The sequence below is a fragment of the Mesoplodon bidens genome (genome assembly GCF_964165515.1).
Source record: "Mesoplodon bidens genome assembly, chromosome: 4".
Lineage (NCBI taxonomy): Eukaryota > Metazoa > Chordata > Mammalia > Artiodactyla > Ziphiidae > Mesoplodon > Mesoplodon bidens.
Genome location: NC_138160.1, coordinates 132,934,711 through 132,952,752, shown reverse-complemented (window position 1 = coordinate 132,952,752; position 18,042 = coordinate 132,934,711). Strand labels below are relative to the sequence as shown.

At 47.5% G+C, this 18,042-nt stretch overlaps 1 protein-coding gene across 2 annotated transcripts; it reads right to left on the bottom strand.

Moving 5' to 3' along the window:
* Positions 1-242: 242 nt before the first annotated feature.
* On the bottom strand, positions 243-14,905 carry SAP30L (SAP30 like). Of its 2 annotated transcripts, XM_081233611.1 has the most exons (4): positions 14,063-14,901; positions 9,571-9,693; positions 7,267-7,365; positions 243-5,731 (listed from the first exon to the last, which is right to left on the bottom strand). In XM_081233611.1, the coding sequence occupies exons 1-4, from the start codon at positions 14,258-14,260 to the stop codon at positions 5,603-5,605; spliced, it is 549 nt and encodes a 182-aa protein (XP_081089737.1). In that variant the 5' UTR covers positions 14,261-14,901; the 3' UTR covers positions 243-5,602. The 2 variants fall into 2 exon arrangements, with proteins under 2 accessions (XP_081089737.1, XP_081089738.1); XM_081233612.1 differs by lacking the exon at positions 9,571-9,693 and having other exon boundaries at positions 7,267-7,350; positions 14,063-14,905.
* Between the last annotated feature and the right edge of the window lie 3,137 nt (positions 14,906-18,042).

The following is an 18,042-nucleotide window of genomic DNA, read 5'->3' as shown; positions in this document are numbered from 1 at the left end:
ACGCAGCACTCAGGCTCGACTCGGGCCGTCCAACCACAGCCAATCTCTTTGCACAGGAGTGAGTGGGAGGGCAGGGTCACACTTCTGTGAGCTGAACTCACATGGTGCGCACTGGGAGTGGAAGGGCGAGTGGAGGACAGATCGCTGTCCCCAGCCACTGTCCTACACAGCCAGGGGCCGAATGTGCAAGTGAAAGCATCTGAGCTCCATGTGGACATTCAAAGGGTACAACAGAGTGTGTCTCTTGTTTCTCATTCAGATCGTTTATTAAGAGCGAAAGTCGGGCCATCCCATCTGTGTGATACTGCAACATGAAAAGTCACATACATACTAAGGAGACCCCACAGAATTGAGAGCCTTTCAACAGTACAGAGCCATAGATTACAAAATTAAAATACAAATGATCCCCCCAGTTTGGCAGGAAACATGTACAATATGAGGAAGCCTGGAATGGAAGGGCACTTGCTTTTCGATAAGGCAGTTACAAAATGGAAAAAAAACCCAAACCAACCCGCACCCCCAAAACACTCTGACGGGAATAACACATAATACACATGTGAAAACAGGGATCCTGTACAAGCCTCTGTCATTAACAAAGATGTGTTCATTAAGTGAAAGCCACTGAAGGGTTTGCATTTGAAGATGCAAGCTAGATGAAATGACTGATTGTAGACATTCCTACTCTAAGAAAAGGTCCCACCTTGCCCCCGGCTGGATTCCACCTCAAAAAAATGGGATCAACTTTACCCTTCCTAACCAGAAACTTGAAAACAGTCTGTAATAAAGTGAAAGGAATACAAAGGCATCCCTAAAGCACCATGCTTCCCAGGGCATGATCTTGAGCTCACCTGTCCTTCAGTTCAACTGCCTCTCTCGCTAACAGGGATGGGGGCTGCAAACGGCAGGGCCACAGAGCTGTGTCTGTTCAAGTCAGGGTCACCTGATTGACCCACCTGAAAGGCAAGTGTATTTAGTGAGAATTTAGAGTCTAGGACACCACCACATTTCCCGCCAGGACTTTGGAACCTTGGTCTTAAATTATAGGCTCCTTCTGTTCTCCCCTCCCATTCATTTTGCAAAACTCAACGGACTGCCTTCCCAGTCCTGTCTCACAACCTTGAGTTCTACAGGTTGGTTCCCTGAGAGCCAGGCTGGCCTTGGGAACCTCTGCTCAGTGGCTAGGTCTCAAGGTTCTGAGGGCAGCTCACTGCAGACTGGGTTACAGCTATGCTGCAAGTTGGAAAGTGAACGAGCGCCAGAAGCGTCAGGAGGACAGAAGGCTGGTCCAGATGATGCCACAGCACTCAGGCAAGTCTTTTCAAATCTCAGTTTCCCCATCTCTAAAAATCAATGACTGGGCAATGGCAACCTCAAAGGCCTTTCCAGCTTGAAAATATGGCACTTCTCTGTCACTGAGACATGTGGTTCTCCCAAGTTTCTAAGCTTTGTTTTCTCCATAAAAACAATGTGTGACGTACTTGCAGGAATCTTAAGGTACAAGCCCTCAGGGGCCCTATAACCTTTCAACTTCAGACAGAGCAATGGTCATATTTTGAAATTTTCTAGCTAAAACTTTTCCTAAGTAATATGAGCATCAGTTTTTGCGAGGCAAGCACAGAACTAAGGCCTCCTCTGTCTTAAGGTATATTTTTTAGCAGCCTGATAGCACTCCCTCCTACCCTGACCTCCTCCATCAGCTTTAGCAAGATCAAGGGAGTATAATGATGTTATACTTCATCCCAGGAGGAAGACGTTGGGGTTTCCTCAACATCTCCAATAAGGAACTAATACTCGGCGGGGAGGACAGCCAGGACACCAAAGTGTCTATATGCAAGCTGCTCCTTCCCCAGAGGCAAACACTATGCCCTGGGGCAGTGCAGCAATTAGGTCCTTGGCCAACTAACTTGGCCCCCATTAGGCAGAGACTAAGATGGAAATTCCAGAGAACACAGAAAAGCCAGAGGTTTACAAAGATAGAACAGCCTTCCCCAGGAGGTAGTGAGTTCTCTGTCCTCAAAGGTGTTTAAGCCCAGACTGCTCAAACCTTGGTGGGACGGTTGTAGGCAGAATGCCAGCACCTATGGGGAGACTGGACTGGATGACTTAAGGGTCCTTTCCCAACTTCTGGATCTTGTCATGGTAATGACTGAGAGCCTTCAGATGATTTCTGTGCAGCAACTCTGGGATCCATGGCCGGGCCCCTGAGTAACTTTCCTCTCCTACTTTCTCCTTTCTACCAGGCAGGTGCCCTCCAGGATATTAACAAAAAAGTTCCCACAAAATAAACAGCTGAAATGCCAAGGTTAGATGCAACATTCCAGCTGCAAACAATTATTAATATCTGCTCTCTGGAAGACTAGCTGTGACTATTTAGCTATGACAGGAACGTCTACCAACTTGGCGGCTGTATCACATAAATGAAATTCCTCTTCCTTTTACACCAGCCGTCTTGAATCCTTTGGTTGCAATCTTTCAAGGGATTCAGCTTATGATTTTTTTCACATGATGTTGCCAACCTAAGGGTTTGTTCGTTGAAATAAGAAGTTTGTCCGTTTTTTAAAAACCTTAAAATGAAGCAACACAAATGGCAAGATGTTGACAATTCCATGTGACACCCTTCAGGGCATATGAAAGAATCACAGCAGGCTGGAAACTGAGGCAGGAGCTGTGCTGTTTAAGACACTGCCAGTTCTGGATTGCACATTCCAGTTTTGCCCAGGAGCACCAAGAGGAGAGAAGGCAATGTTGCAACATTACAGGTGGAGAGACACACGAGTCCTTGACAGGTGGTATAAAAAGCAGGCAGCCACGATGAGGGCTGCTTTTCCCAAGCCCCACTGCTCCCCAAAGCCAGATCCGGTTGCTTTGGAAGGTCGGCCACCTCTGACAGGCAGAAGTCACCTGCCCCAGATCAAGCCATGGGAGACTGCAGAAGAGGCTAAGGCAAGTGGCTTAGTGGTCTGAGGAAAGAATAGATGTCTGCACACAAGGAAAATATAAGTTCAGAGAGCTCTGTCTTCTCTCTCACCTGACATGCTTTCAACACTTGAAAAGACACCCATAACCTCCACTTTCCAAAGGCCCTCTCCTTAGAGGAAAGACGGCTTGGGACTCGAGTGCACACAGCATCTGGCTGAGAGGGGAAAGTTTCCCCAGGCTTCACGCGGGAATGAGAGGACTCTTACAGACACACTTGAACAGACGGAGCCTAACACCACAGCTTCCTGTACAGAAGCATACCGCTGTCTCTCAACTGGGAACACAGATCTGCTATTGAAGAAACAGTGACAAGACTTACACACCCACAATTCTGGTTCAAACATCAGAAAGATACACTTTTTTTCTCAATAAGATGTGGACATTTCCAGAGAGCAGGTTACCAATGCCTTAACCCCACCTGTCCCCAAACTCCAGCCTGATCACAAAACACTCCCCTTGACAAAGGGGGTTTGGTGTTTTGACACCTTCAAAGCCTTTCTAACTCAGCTTCTCAGGAAAAAACCGACATAAGCCACATACTTTAGAGCCTTCTTGATGCTCACACATCAACAGCCTTCAGCTGTGAGTAGCGAGACACTCTAAATATCTATTGAATCTGCACAACTAAGAACACGCAGAGAGCACCCTGACGTGCCCAGGTGTATGAAAATAAGATCCCCTCATAGTCTAGAGTATGCTCTATGTACATTCATTTATACATATTTTAAAAGGCTGCAATCTGCTAGACATGCATCGTGAACACTAGTGAAACCTTGGCTGCAGCGAACACACATCGTTTTATTTAGTGAGAGTGGTGGCCCTGTCCCCGTCCACAGAATGCATGCTCCACGGAACTGAGACCTTTGGCCACTCCACCACCGTGCTTGGGGGCCGGGGGGTGGGTTTGTTCTGACTTCTCTGCGTGGATGCTCAGATTAAGCCGTCTGTGAGTCACTAAAATGCTCCGCCAGGCCAGGCTGTCCACTGCTGCTTTTATTTTATTTTATTTTACTTATTTTTAATTTTTTTTGCCATACGCGGGCCTCTCACTGTTGTGGCCTCTCCCGTTGCGGAGCACAGGCTCCGGACGCGCAGGCTCAGCGGCCATGGCTCACGGGCCTAGCCGCTCCGCGGCATGTGGCATCTTCCTGGACCGGGGCACGAATCCATTTCCCCTGCATCAGCAGGCGGACTCTCAACCACTGTGCCATCAGGGAAGCCCTGCTTTTATTTTTTAAGGCTTAAGAAAGAACTCAGAATGAAAACTGAGTAAGAAAGTGATACCTTTGACCACAATATATGTCAAGATGGTCAGAAATTAGAATTCAAGTCCTTTCTTCTCTTTTCTTCCCACTCCCTGTCCACACCCTCTGCCCCCCAACACACTGACTAGAAAATTTTGCAAAAGCATACTTTTGGATATAAAGCTTTGTTTTCAAAGGATACTTTGGCTCTGATATAATTAGATAGAGGAATCTGAGTTTTTGAACATAAAATCAGGTAATTGTTAATACTTAAAAAACTTTAGCAATCGTCCCCCCTAAAAGAGAGGCAAATTGCTCACAAAAATGAACATCGGATGGCACTGACCTGTGTTGCTCAAACCCATGATTTGTTGCTGACCCTCAAGGAGGTCAAAGCTGGTCAGACCTTCTATCCGAGAGCTGGACTTTAGAGCAGGAACCACATGGTCCTTGGCAGCTTTCTTGTGGTTGTGAATTAAGGATTAGTACTTCTGAGAACATGAGCCCCAAACCACTAAATATCTTCATTTGTCAAAGCATTTCTGGCGCAGGAGAATGGCTGAAGTCACAATACATAACTTGACCCTGAAGCATGAGGCATGAAGGCATGAACAAAGAGCCGTGGCTCCCAGGAGGGGCTCTGCCTCAAGTGTTTCTGGAACCTCCACAGATACAGCTTGGCACATGAGATTGCCCTGAAGTCCTCATCTGACCTGAAATATCCTGTCGGTGCATCAGGATTTCCTCACACTCCGGACGTTAAGTGGTGAGCAACAGAAACGGCAGAGGCCTCAATACCTAGAGGTGGGAAGCACAGGGCTGGCACTGTTAGTGACAGCTGGAGTAACCAGCAAATCCTGACTGGGTGCCTACTGTGTGCAAAGCACAGGGCTGGCGAGGGACCAGTGTCAAACGGATTTGCTGATAAGCGACAAAGCCTGCAACAAAGAGGGGCGCCTATGTCCCCAGCAGACGGGTCTGCTCATGTACCTCCCCACCAAGCCGTACCTCGCTGCTGGTCCAGGGCTACACCTCACATGTGGCAGCATGGAATTACAAGGTGACTACCAAAATATTTGTCATCCCACATTTCCAGCAGAACTGACTTAATGCTTTGCTGAATGTGGCAGTACATTGTTTTTCTTTCATTCTTTTTCCGATCTTGTTTTTTTTTTTTAGTCCAGTAGTTGCCTTAAAGTCTGTGTATAAACATGCTGAATCATGAGAATATAATCCTCCTGACCGAAAAGATTTACAGTATTCATCATTCAAACTTTTTTATTTACAATAAAGTTTAACAGTCTTTACGGGCTTAAATGTAGCAGATATCACCTGTGCATTAAGCATTATACTTCATTTCTTGAAGATGTGCTTCATCATCACTCAAGCTGCTTGCCGCCCTCTGATTTCTGGTCCAGTCTACTCTTGTTACTCTTCACCATGTAGATGAAGTAAGCGAGCGTCTCCTTTTCATTCACGGGTATGTTCCTGAAGTGTCGGCTGACAGTCTACACAGGGAGGAAAACCAGAGTCCATTAAACCACGTGAACCAGCGGGGCCACAAATTCTAAGCTGTGCAAAAGAGGGAAGAGCAAGTTGCTCCCAGAGCTATGGAAGGGGTTATGATTACTGCAGAACTTCCTGCAGTGCTACAGAATGCAGAATGCCCTTTTTTCCCAGGTTTAGGTGATTTGGTTTCCAGGCTTCCAAAAGCAACACTTTATTCCACAACACTCCTAAGGTGCGGTTCTGTTTCAGTGGCAGCCAACTGTCCATCACGGCATAGTCTCAAGGTCATCCTCATGGAGCAAGAGACTGGGACTGCAAGGGTTGACCAGCTGCTACCATAACCTCTCAGGCCCAGGAACTGGGCAGAAAAGTGTCCTTTTAAATTTTTGTCAAATAAATAGCCAATTGAACAGATGTAAGTGTCTCACCCAAAAAACCATCTAAATAATACATAACTGCCTCTTGAAAGACATGAGATTTGAAGAAAAATTCATCATTTACTATGTATTCCCGATACTTTATTTCCAAGTCCTGAGAATGCAGGTCTCCTCTTGCCCCATCTCATCCCACCCCTCCCACCAGGGGTGGACACTGGCAAGGGTAATGTTATCTTGAAGTAGGAAAGGTTTGTGTGCTTCTGTGGTTTATCTGGACGCTGGTGAAGGAGAGGTTTAAGGAAAAATGATGGATCGGCAAGAAAGCTCTAAAGGGAAGACCAAAACCCAACAGGGATGTGACCCCATAAGGAAATCTCTGGATGGACCGAGGGCGCCGGTTCAGATAAAAAGGGAGTCAGAGAACGAAAACTACAGAGCGGTTGTCTCTGAATGGCAGGATTGCATTTTTCATCATTTCCCAAGTTTTCTACGGTAGACAGAAAAACACATTTAGAAAAGAAGGATGACAGGGTACCCACACAAATGCCAACAGGACAGAAGTATCAAGGCAGGCTGTCAGTATATTAAAATAATGGCCAGTGGAGCACCCGCATCCCCACCCCATGCCCGGAACTGTGTTGGGGACTCAGGGCAGGAGAAAACATTCTTAGGCTCCATTCACTATAATAAATACTTCCATTACCAACATCAGAGTAGAAGAAATCAAGGAAAAAAACCAAAGAAAGAAAAATAGCTCCTACAGAACATGAGTAAAGGTTTGGGGATGATTAATCAGACATACCTCATGTGCAGAATGGAACATATCTAGAAAGAATCTTGCAAAACAAGATTCAAACAAATGAACAAGCAAAAGAACACTCAGAACTTAGAATCAGGAGTCTTGAGATTCCAAGCTACCAACTTGCTGTATGGTTTTAAGCAAGTCCTTTCTTTTCTCTGTGCCCTGGTTTCTTTTATGGAAATCAGGCCTTTCTAGGTCTAAAGCTGGGGGATTCTAAATTGTGCAAAAGAGGAAAGAGGAAGTTGCTTCCAGAGGTATGGAAGGGATTATGTATAGACACACACGGAGAATCAAGGTCACCATCAGAAGCACAACGCTGGCTCTCCCTCTTTAGAGCGCAATTTTGTCTACCTACTTCTGCTAACTGGGCCTTATTGAAGCCTGGTCTGGTCTGCAATTTGTAGTGCCGTTTATAACGTCGGAGAGTGTTCACCTGCAGCTGGAACAGATCAACCTAGAGAGAAGAGGAGAAACACATTATCCATCACCTGACCAGCCACGACTCACTGAGAGCCCACTGTGTGCCTAGCACTACACTATAGGGGTGGGGATGGAGAGACTACAAAGAAGTCTTAGAAATGGTCCACCAAGGACTAATAACTGGCTGGAAGGACAGAAACAACAGTGGAAGCAGAGTTCTGGCGGGGGAGGGGTGGTCCCAGAAGGCTGATGGAGGTCGTGAAGCTTCCGCTAAGGAGAGGCAGGGTTTAGAGAGACAGTGAGGAAAAGAACTAGAGTAGGGAATGAGCGAGAAGGCCATGGGCTCGGAAAGCCATGAGAGGACATATGGGCTAGGGGTCAGAGGCTCTCATGATGGGTTTAAAAGGTGAGACTGGGTGGTAGCATGTCTTGACAAGCAGAAGGAGAGAACCTAGGTGGGAGGGCACTGTTCTAGGAAGATGGATCTGTGGTGGTTTGTGGGAAGACTGACTGGGGGGTGGAGGGACAGCAGAGGGAGATGCTGCAGCAATGGTCCAGAAATGAGATGGTGAAGTTGAGCTCTGCAGGGGTACTGATGCTAGAGGGGGTAGCAGGCATGGAGAGCAAAGGTAAAAGCAGACAGACATACTGGAGGAAGACAGGCCAGAGCTCGGCACAGAGTAGATAGAGGTGCATGACGGAGGACAGTGGGAAGTACTGATATTCTCAAGTAGTTCTCCCCTAGGCTCAGCCTTCGGGTATTAGGATCCTTAACAGCCTTCCAGAGAAAGCTCAAAGCTACTGTAGCAAATGTACAAATCAGCAGGTTAGGGGCAGGGTCTCTGCAGATGACTGGGTAACAGAGGGGAAAGGACCCTCCCTTTTTTTTCTAACAAAGGAAGAGAGGAAAGCTGCACAGTCATGAAATATTGAAGGCCCAGAAAGTTGGGCTGCCTTTACCTGCCTCTAAAAGAGATGTTCTTGCTTCAGGCAGGTGGACAGCACTTAAAAACAAAATGAATGATCAATATGAGGGACCAAAGTCCTTCTTTCTTTTCAAACATTCCTCAAACCTTTTTTTTTTTTTTTTTGTGAAAAGCATTTAGAAAGTAAATACATCCATTTCTTCATAAAATAATAATAAAAATGCTAAAAGCATTAGAAAGATACTGTAACCCAATGCTAGAAAAGGGGACACAGGAAGGAGCAGAGGGAGAGGGCCATATTTTCAAAGGTTTCCTCCACGTCTGCAGACAAAGGCCCGCCTACTCTTTCTAGTCCTACACAGTCATTTTCACTCTGAGTGCTAACAGGCGGTTGCCTTATGAAATATTCATGCATCAAATATTCAGTGTACATTATAAACGGTTCTTCTTTTGCCGAGTCTTACGTGAAAACAATTTAGATAGAAAGAAAATTCGATATTCCTCCCTGTAGCCTTGCATAATAGACACTGGCACCTTGAAGGAAAGGCAGGCTTCTGGTTTGAGAAGCCTAGGGCTCATCATCTAGTGGGACGGTTCTCAGCAGGGGATGATCCTGCCCCCCAGAGGACACCTGCAATGTCTAGAGACACTAGGTGTGCCTGGCACCTAGTGGGTAGAAGCCAGGGATGCTGCTGAACATGCTACGATGCACAGGACAGCCCCACCACAAAGAATTATCTGCCCCAAATGTCAACAGTGCCAGGGTTGAGAAACCCTGGGCCAGTGTAACTGACCTTGGAATAGATATTTGGGAACAGGCCTGGACCAGGAATCAGAGAGTGATAGAAAATCAGAGTTGGTGTGACCTGACAACTTACACCTTCATTTTGCAGACCAGAAAACAGAGGGGAAATGACTTCCCCCAATCCATATATACTCAGTCTCTAACTTCAAGGGCAAAAACAAAGTTTTTAAAAACTTGACATTGTGGTTGTATTTAAGTATTTCTCAGGGGTTTTTTGAAGAAAGTCAGCACAGCCTACTGGAGAGGGCACTGGACTGGGGCTCCCAAACTGTGTGTGTGTGACCCTGAGTGTCTGTGCCTGTCTGTAAAACTGTGGGGCAGTCAGACCAGTTGATTTCTAAGCTTTCAGCTCTCAGATTCCATATTACTATGATTCTATGCTTCACTTTTCAAATACACCACAGCAACAAAGAGGAGACTAAAATTACTTCTTAGGCCAGGCCAGAGGTAAGGATCAGGTTAGAATCCATTCTCCCAGCTTTCTTAAGGTAAAGTTTTGGACCTTTACCTCAGGAATGTCAGTGTCATGCTCAGGAGAATCTCCACCATCGTCACTTGTCTTCCTCTTCCTTTTATTTCGTACACTCTGGATGAAATTTTTGTGGAAATCGCAAATATACAGGTGTCTTACCTGTTGGGAAGCAAATTAAAGTCAGAGTTGCCAATTCCATGGAAACAGCAACAGGTATCTGTCAAATTATGGGGCTTTTCTCCCTTGCGAGGCATTGGAGAGACCAAAGGAAGAACAAGATGCAAGCCATCACTTCCACAAGTTTCCTACTGAATTGCACAGTGAGAACCCCTCAAAGAGAACGCTAACATCACACCGGGCAGTGCGTTATAAACCAAGTCCCCCCGAATGATAAATACAACAAATGGTATGGATACAGCAAAGGGCAAGGCCCTGTGGCTGAACTAGCTAGAGTGGAGGTCCCTGACCAGAAGGGAGGATTTGCAGGTAGTCAGGAAGCATTCCAGATGGGAAAAGCCACAACTTAAGTTTCAAATGAGGCCGATGGAAGGCATGAGTGAGGAGGCCCTGAGGAAACCATGTCACTTAGATGGAGGTGACTGCCTGTGCAGGAGCATCAGGAGAAATTCGGGGGTCGGGGGCATGAGAACAGCTTAGACTTTCCATCAAACAAGACAGGGTCCCCCGAGGTTTTTGAAGCAGGGAGAGACGTGACATTTTCAGACCTGTAGGAGTTAGGAACTTATACCTCGCTGGAATGCACTGCCCCCGGGAGCAGGAAAGCAGGAAAGAAGGCACTGTGGTAATGGTAGACGGGACATCCTATTTTTACATTGACAACAGTTACTATTGTACGATGACAACCCTCTGAAAAACTATTTCTGGGTATCTATTTATAATTCTTGCATCACCACACATCCAATCCACAAAGAGAAGTGGAAAGAGGTGCAGAAATTCTCACAAGATGGAACCACATAAAAGAAGCTGGGGGACTTCCCTGGTGGCGCAGTGGTTAAGAATCCGCCTGCCAATGCAGGAGACACGGGTTTGATCCCTGGTCTGGGAAGATCCCACATGCCACGGAGCAACTAAGCCCGTGCGCCACAACTACTGAGCCTGCGCTCTAGAGCCCACGAGCCACAACTACTGAGCCTATGTGTCGCAACTACTGAGCCCACACGCTCTAGGGCCCCCGTGCCGCAACTACTGAGCCTGCGCGCTGCAACAACTGAAGCCCGCGCACCTAGAGCCAGTGCTCCGCAACAAGAGAAGCCACCATAATGAGAAGTCCGCACACGGCAACAGAGTAGTCCCTGCTCACCACAACTAGAGAAAGCCCGCGCGCAGCAACAAAGACCCAACGCAGCCCAAAATATATAAATAAATAAATAAGAAACTTAAAAAAAAAGAAGCTGGATACAACTGCTGCTTTTCTAATGCAGGCTGGAGGCTTATTATAATAGTAAGTGAAGGCGGCAACAGCAGCTAAGATGTGAAGAACGTGCTCTTATTAAGAATATAACTAGCAGGGTTGAATGGAGGATGACTGTAAATGACTTGGGGTTGTTGACACTGAACCAGATGTTGTGCAAATGTTCTCGAGAGACTTCTGAATTTGAGTTTATTCCTCAAATGCTTAAAGATAAAAGTAAGCTGATAGGAAACCACAGTAATTAATTCAGGCCTTTTCACTGAGAAAATAATGAAAACTGTTTTTTATTCAGATGAATTAGCACTTTCATGTGGTTGGATCAGTGAGTCATGAGTAGTTTTAAGTTTACATTGTGAGGGTGTCTTGCAGACAGCAGGTAATCAATAAATGCTGCTGCATCAACACAGCCATACCCTTGCATCTAAAAGCAGCTTAGGCCAGTAAAAGCCACATTTACATATGGCAACAAATTGGAATAGCTTTGCCAAATTCAACTCTGTCAAAGGCCCTGCGGACACAGCACGTGTCACTGTCCCAAAGAATCTCATCTAGTTGATGTATAGACTACTGGATGTGCTTTTATGAGGAAAGAAAGCACACTCACAGCATACCCTACATACCTCACAGGAAGCTGGCCCTCATGTTAGCTAGTTTCACATGTAAGGTCTGAGAGACTAAGCTGTTCCTCAAATTCAGAGTGACAGACTTGGAAAAAGAACAGGCAGAAGATGTGATTCCTAAAGCTGTGGCTGGGAGATTTCAGGTCAGGACACTAGAATAACGGAATCCTAGATGGAAGACAACTCAGCAATCACCAGTGTAACCCCCCTGGCTCCCATCTCATTTTCTATTGGGATAACCTGAAGCCACCTAGAGTGGAGGAATGACCTGGCCAAGGTCATCCAGACCTTCTAACCCCTGGCACACGTCCTTTCCTCCTGCAATGTTTTCCTTACTCTATTTATTCTCCACTTCTACTTTTCTCCAGAAGAAAGCAGATATATGTCAACTGGAGGGATGTTTGAAAGATGTTATATCTTAATAAATCACAGAACACTGCCAATGTCTACATGAAAGGAGTTAAACTGCCTGAGTAGGATTTAAGGTGCTATTATTTAAAAAGGTTCTCTGCTAGACCCTTTTACAAGATAAATAGTCATTATTCCTCCTTAACCGTTTTCAAGTACATATTGGTTTTCAGAAATTTCAGAGCCCAGTGGCCTTTAGGGAGCTGGGGGTGGAGAAAGGAGTGTGGTAGAAAAGGCTCTAGTGTTTTTTTTTCCTGTTTCACTTTCTGCAACAGCTAAAAATTCTTGTAACACAGCAGTTACTTAGAACTGAATTCCTGCCCAAGCCTGTGAGAATGAAATAGAATCCCTTTCAGAAGTAATGACTCCACAACACCACCTTCAAACAAACTGTGAGTGATTCTGCCTTGAAATCCTACTCCTTCAGAAGCATTACCTTTTGGGAACTCTAGTACCAGGCTCAGGCTGCCTCTCTTCTAGACAGTGTGTGTCAAACGGTCAACATAGCCCAACACAGGTTTTCCAGTGGGGTCACCGGGAAAATGGAGCCTCAGTTGCGGCAGCACGATTGTTCCGATGGTGGGTTTAAAAGAACTGGGAATTTCTTTTTTTTTTAGTACTGTAAAATATTATTATAAGCTGCTCAAGTAAAGGCTCCCAACAACCTAAACAGAAGGTGGGCAGTGCTTCCATGAGGATGAATTCATTACTGTCTTAGAGTTAAGCATTTCATTTCCATACATGTCCTAATCCAGGCCACGATAGTGTCTAGCCAGTTGTTTGCTTAGATGAATTCCTTTCATTCATTTATTCATTCATTGATAGAGATTTGTACTAAGAAAGCCATCAACTCACCCTCAACCACTTAAAAGTAGCATCTTTCCATTCAAGAGTTGCAAATATAATTGTTAACTTAAAAAAAAAAATGGGGGTGAGAGTGAAGAGCGTAGAAGGAAGGGCAGGGAAGAATTTTTTTACTTATTCAACTCTTAATCAAGGCTTATGCATGGGGTTTGGAAGTAAATCAGACAACGGATTCAAGAAATTAACCAGCCTCTTAGGTGCTGTGTGACTTTGGCACCGTCACTTCCTATCTCTGGGCCTCACTTTCAGTTGTAAAATCAGAAATGGAAATGTGGGTGCCCTTTCAGTTTAACAAGCAATCTCTGATTTCCCCCCAAAGTGGAGAAATTTTGGTCCTAAAAGAGAATGGATGTTAACCACCTAATCTCCTAGCTGGTCTACCTGAATATTAAATATCCCTCTAACTTCCAATTCCTAATCACCAGGCAGCCACTTAAGGCTTGCAGCAACAGATGTCAAAATAAACAGTTCTTAACTGGTGGACAATAGGCACATCTTTAGAATAGTTAACTAGAAGTGGTGAAATCACATAGGAAAAGTTTTCTATTCAAATTTAAATTACCCACCTCCACCCTCCGGGCATTTGTAAAGAAGTTAACCCTATAAAAATGGATTTTCTTCCTTTTCATCACTTCGACTGCCAGAGCCACCTCCCGAGACCAGATCTTGGTCTTATTTCTGCCACATCCTTGAAAATCCCAGGTCCCCACAGCTGCCTGCTGAGCAGCGAGCTCGGCGACCCTCTGCAGAAGCTGAGGCCGCCCCAGACAGAGACGTAACTGCCACCTTTCTTTTTCTGAAGGAATAACACGGATCCGAGAAGGAGAGAGAAGTTGGAGAAGAGCTGGGTCCCTTCATCACCTCCTCCCTAATACCTGCTCCTCCGTGGGTCAACCAAATGAACCCACCTCTTCCTGCTCCCATGTCTACACCAATAAAACGAGCTAAAAACTGGTGTCAAATCTTCCCAGGCAGGAAGGGTCCTCGGAGCCCCCGCCGCTAACCTCCCAGATTTGGGCAGAGTCCTAGTCAGAGTCCACCAGCGCCGAGCGGCCTTTGCAAGCCCAACTCCTTAGTTTGCAGATAAAGGGCGGCGAGGCCCAGGGCGGGGAGGACCCCCGAGTCCCGCCCGCAGCCCGGGGCAGCGGCCGAGAGCTGCCCGGTGCGGGGGCCCAGCCGGGGGCGGGGGCGGGGGCGGACTCACGCTCTTGTCGATGTCCAGCTTGAGTTTCTTCTGCGAGATGCTCTTCTGGACCCTCTTGCTGAAGGAGGCGTTGCCCGCGGGCCGGACGCAGCGCTCGCCGTCCTCGATGAGGCAGCAGCTCTGGCCGTAGCCCGGGGCGGCGGCGGGGGCGGCGGGGGGCCCTTCCCGGCTATCCTCCTCGGTGCTAAAGCCGTTCATCTCCCCGCCCCGGGCCGGCCCCTCTGGGGGAGGGTCCCCCGTAGGCCACTCCGCGGCCGCGCTCCCCGCGGGGCAGGTTGCCGAGGCCCCCGCACTAGAGGGTCCCAGAGTCCGTCTCCAGCCGAGGCGCTGCCCTGCCCCGCGCCCTGGAGGCCCGGCTCCGCTCCGCCGCGCTCCCGCTCCTTCGGTCTCCGGGCCCGCGTCTCCGCCAAGCCCCTTCCTCCCCGCTCGCGGCCCCGGGGTCGGCTCCCGCGGCTCGCAGGGCCCCGCCGGGAGTCACCCGGAGGCGCCTTCTGCCGGGGGCCCTTAACCGTTACCCTTCGGCGGGGACGTCCGAGAGGGCGTCCCAGGAAGCAGCCGCTCCCCGAGGACTCCAGGCCCGGCTTGGCAGGGGGTTCCGAGGGCCCCCGCCGGCTCCCGCCTTATTTCGGCTGCCGGGCAAACTCGCCGCCGGGCAGCTCCCCCGGGGTGGCGCGGCCTCCCCGCGCGGGGCCCGGCCTCGAACCCGCGGCGTCCGGGCCCCGCGGCGCGTCCGGCCCGCCCCACCCCTGCAGCCGCTCGGCTGCGCCCCGAGTCCCGCGGCAGCCCCTGGGCCGCCCGGCCGCCGCCCGCCCAACGCTCCGCACCACAACAGTTCGCTCCCCCGCCCTCCGCGGGACAGCGGAAGTCCCGCCTCCGCGCGTCCATTGGCCGCGTTCGCACTCTGGGCGGGGCCGCCGCCGCCGCTGGCGCGTCCCATTGGGCGCCATCGCCGCCAGTCCCCGGCGCCTGGCTACTTCCTGGACTCTGCTGGGATGGGTTCAAAGTAGAGAAAGTGGAAAAGGGAAGAGTTCCCCGGGTGAGGGAGGGGAACCGGGCCGCAGACTCTCCGGGCCCGGGAATGGATGGTTAGCAGGGTCCCGGCTGGACGGAGGGCCCGACTCCGGGTACGGAGGATCACTTTCGGGGGACAGAAGTGCAGACGTGGGCGGGGACTCAGAGGGAGAGATACGCGGAGGGGCATGTGAGGGGGGACCTAAAGGGGATAGAGAAACTGTCATGAGAGGTTCAGACAGGGTGAAACGGAAGGACCACGGCCAGAGGACCCGCAGACCGGCGGGATAGAAATCGGATAGAAAGACAGTCGTGGCGGGAAAGACAGAGGGACGATCGGGACAGATAACGTGGAAAGACGTGCAGAAGAGGTGATGGGGGTCTGATGACGGGTCTTGCAAGGTGGTCACAAGCTTAGGGTGGCGGAGACCCCCCACTGTGGAGACTGGGACTGAGTTGGTCGGCGCGGAAAGTAAAGGAGAGAGGGAAGGGGACCCAAGGGGCTTGGGTGACCCTTCCGCTGGGAAGAATCGGAAGTCGGGATTAGGTCTGGAGGGTGGACTAGGTGAACCGCAGGGAAGAGGAGGCGCTGCGCAGGAGATGTAGAAAAGGCTGAGCCAATCTCGGCGTGGAGAAGGGCTTGTCGTACTTTGGGCCCTCCCTGGAGCTCTGTAAACTGTAGCTTCTAATGCTTTAAGCCTCCGGGTTTACCCGCGAGGTGACCGCGCCCTGCGGAGGCCCGGAGCTTGGGGTTCGGCGCCCAGGACGTCAAACACACACCCAGGGCTGTAGGGAAATCCTCTAATTCGGCGCGCCTAGTCAGGCCACCTCTCCACTGGGTAGCCTGGGGACAAATGAGGGCCAAAGGCCCGAAGGACTAGCCCAGGGTCATGCAGTCATGCAGTCTTTTAGGGCTGGGCAGCATTTTCTCAGGGGGAGGGGCGTGGAGGGGACTGGGAGAGTTAGCTAAGCACGTGTACCTATTTTGGTAGTACTGGGTGGCATTGAAGAGGCTTCTGGTTTGTGTCTTGTTGAAAACGGGAAGCTACCAGTTTTCATGTTTAGAAGCAGATGTCCTATGATCTTCAGTTTTTCTCAGTGGCCTTAAACGTATTTGTACCCACTAGCCTAGTAATTTCACATGTGGGGCAGCCATTTTAGGAAATCGGCCTACCGGAGAATATTTTATAGGCAACAGTGTTCATTATGGGATTATTTATAATAGGAAAGATTTTAAAAGAACGAAAAGTTTCACAAGGGAAGATCAACAACCTAACATCTAACATGGTTAGATCAACAACCTAACATCTTCAGAATGAGATATTTTGCAGTCATTTGCATTCATACCATCAATGTAAACGTTTCTAAATAAAATAATTCACCACTGACTCTTCAACAAAGAGTTGATGAGTTGGAGAAGTGCTTTATTTACGTTAAGTTTAAAATACAGGATATAACATTGCATATGGGATATGATGTGTGTACATCTGTTTTAAAAAAAAGAAAAACAACTATTTGTGCCTAAGAAATACACCAAAGTACCAACAGTAATTATGATGGATATTTTCCTCCCTTTATTCTACCTTTGCATTTTCCCCAATAAATATTTCTTGCCTTTACAGTAGGAAAACATAGAATAAAAAATTAATGGAAAAAAGGCAAGTTGAGTAAGATTCTTCCCTCAGAGTTCATATATTCAAAAATAAATTATTGAGCATATAATGTATACTCACTTCAGGCTTGGCCACATGAGGAAGATGAAATGTAATCCTTGCTTTCAAAGAGGATATCTTCTAGCAGGGGAGCTCAGACATCAACACAGAAAACAGCTGAGTATCTGTACAAGGCAGTGTGTGATGTTGCTTTCAAACTCGATTGGTATGGATAAGAGCTCCTACATTTCCCACATATATTTTTTTCAAAGTAGCATTTGCATCCAGCGCCAGGCTACTGCAGTACACACAGTTTCTTCAGCACCAACTTCCCCTGGCACTACCCTTCTGGTGGGGGAGGGGCAGGGGGTCTTTTCTCCTGGGTTCTCTATCTCAGCCCCAGGAGTATTGTCTGCTCCTTACATCTGCTATTCCTGTATTCTTTAGAGTTCTCTTTACTTCTTACTGGGCAATGCCTCATTACTACAGTCCCCTGTTACAATTAATAAATCTTTATATTAACCCTTCCCTGTTCAAATTACTGTGCGGTTTCTCTCCTAATTACCCCCAGCCGCTATGTATTTTCTTGGGGGTGGGGCACATGCTTTTAACCATCCTTTACATACAATTTTGTAGTCTTTCTTCAAGGAAAGCTTTCTCATAAGCTTTCCCCTTGTTGTTATATAGGTTAGTTCCAAATAGTAATATTTGGAAAAAATGCTGATCCCCTTGCTGGGGGGAGTAAATCTGTAACTCCAGAGAGGAGATATAAATAAATATTCAGATATTGAAGGAATGAATACAGGAGAGAAGTTTCTGTGATCTTGTTCTGCTTTGTGTAGGATTTAAGATTCTTGAAATGGCCCAGAGAATCTGACTTGTTAGGTAATTAATCTACAACGTATGGTTAAGTGCTTAGAAAGATCTGGCTTTTTAGATTTGTAAGTCTGCCCTACTGGACATTAAAAGTGTTTGAGAAAATCAGGCATATTAATTTTGTAACTGTAGTCTGAAATGTCTAAGGAAATTTGATTAATTAAGGCTGTAAGTCTGTTAAATGTTTGAGGACTGAAGCTACTAAACTTAAGAATTAATTTAATAGTAATCAGAACAAGTGAAAGTGATTGTCCTTATCTTCATACGAAAAATTACTAGACTTATAATGGAATAACAAGATTTGTAAGTTGAATTTAAAGCCTTTAGCAGAAGCTACATTTTTAAATGGGTAACATGAGTCAGTAACTATAACATTCTTTTCCATACCCAAACCTACCCCCAGATATTTCAAACTGCAGGTTGACACCCCCCAGCTTTATA

What these genes read in the sequence shown, in the direction of transcription:
- SAP30L (XM_081233611.1), bottom strand. Translation starts at nt 14,260, where the DNA reads ATGAACGGCTTTAGCACCGAGGAGGATAGCCGGGAAGGGCCCCCCGCC. An exon ending in AGCTGGACATCGACAAGAGC is followed by an intron (nt 9,694 to 14,062) that starts GTGAGTCCGCCC and finishes GCTTCCCAACAG; the next exon opens with GTAAGACACCTGTATATTTG. An exon ending in ATAAGGCCCAGTTAGCAGAA is followed by an intron (nt 5,732 to 7,266) that starts GTAGGTAGACAA and finishes CTCCCTGTGTAG; the next exon opens with ACTGTCAGCCGACACTTCAG.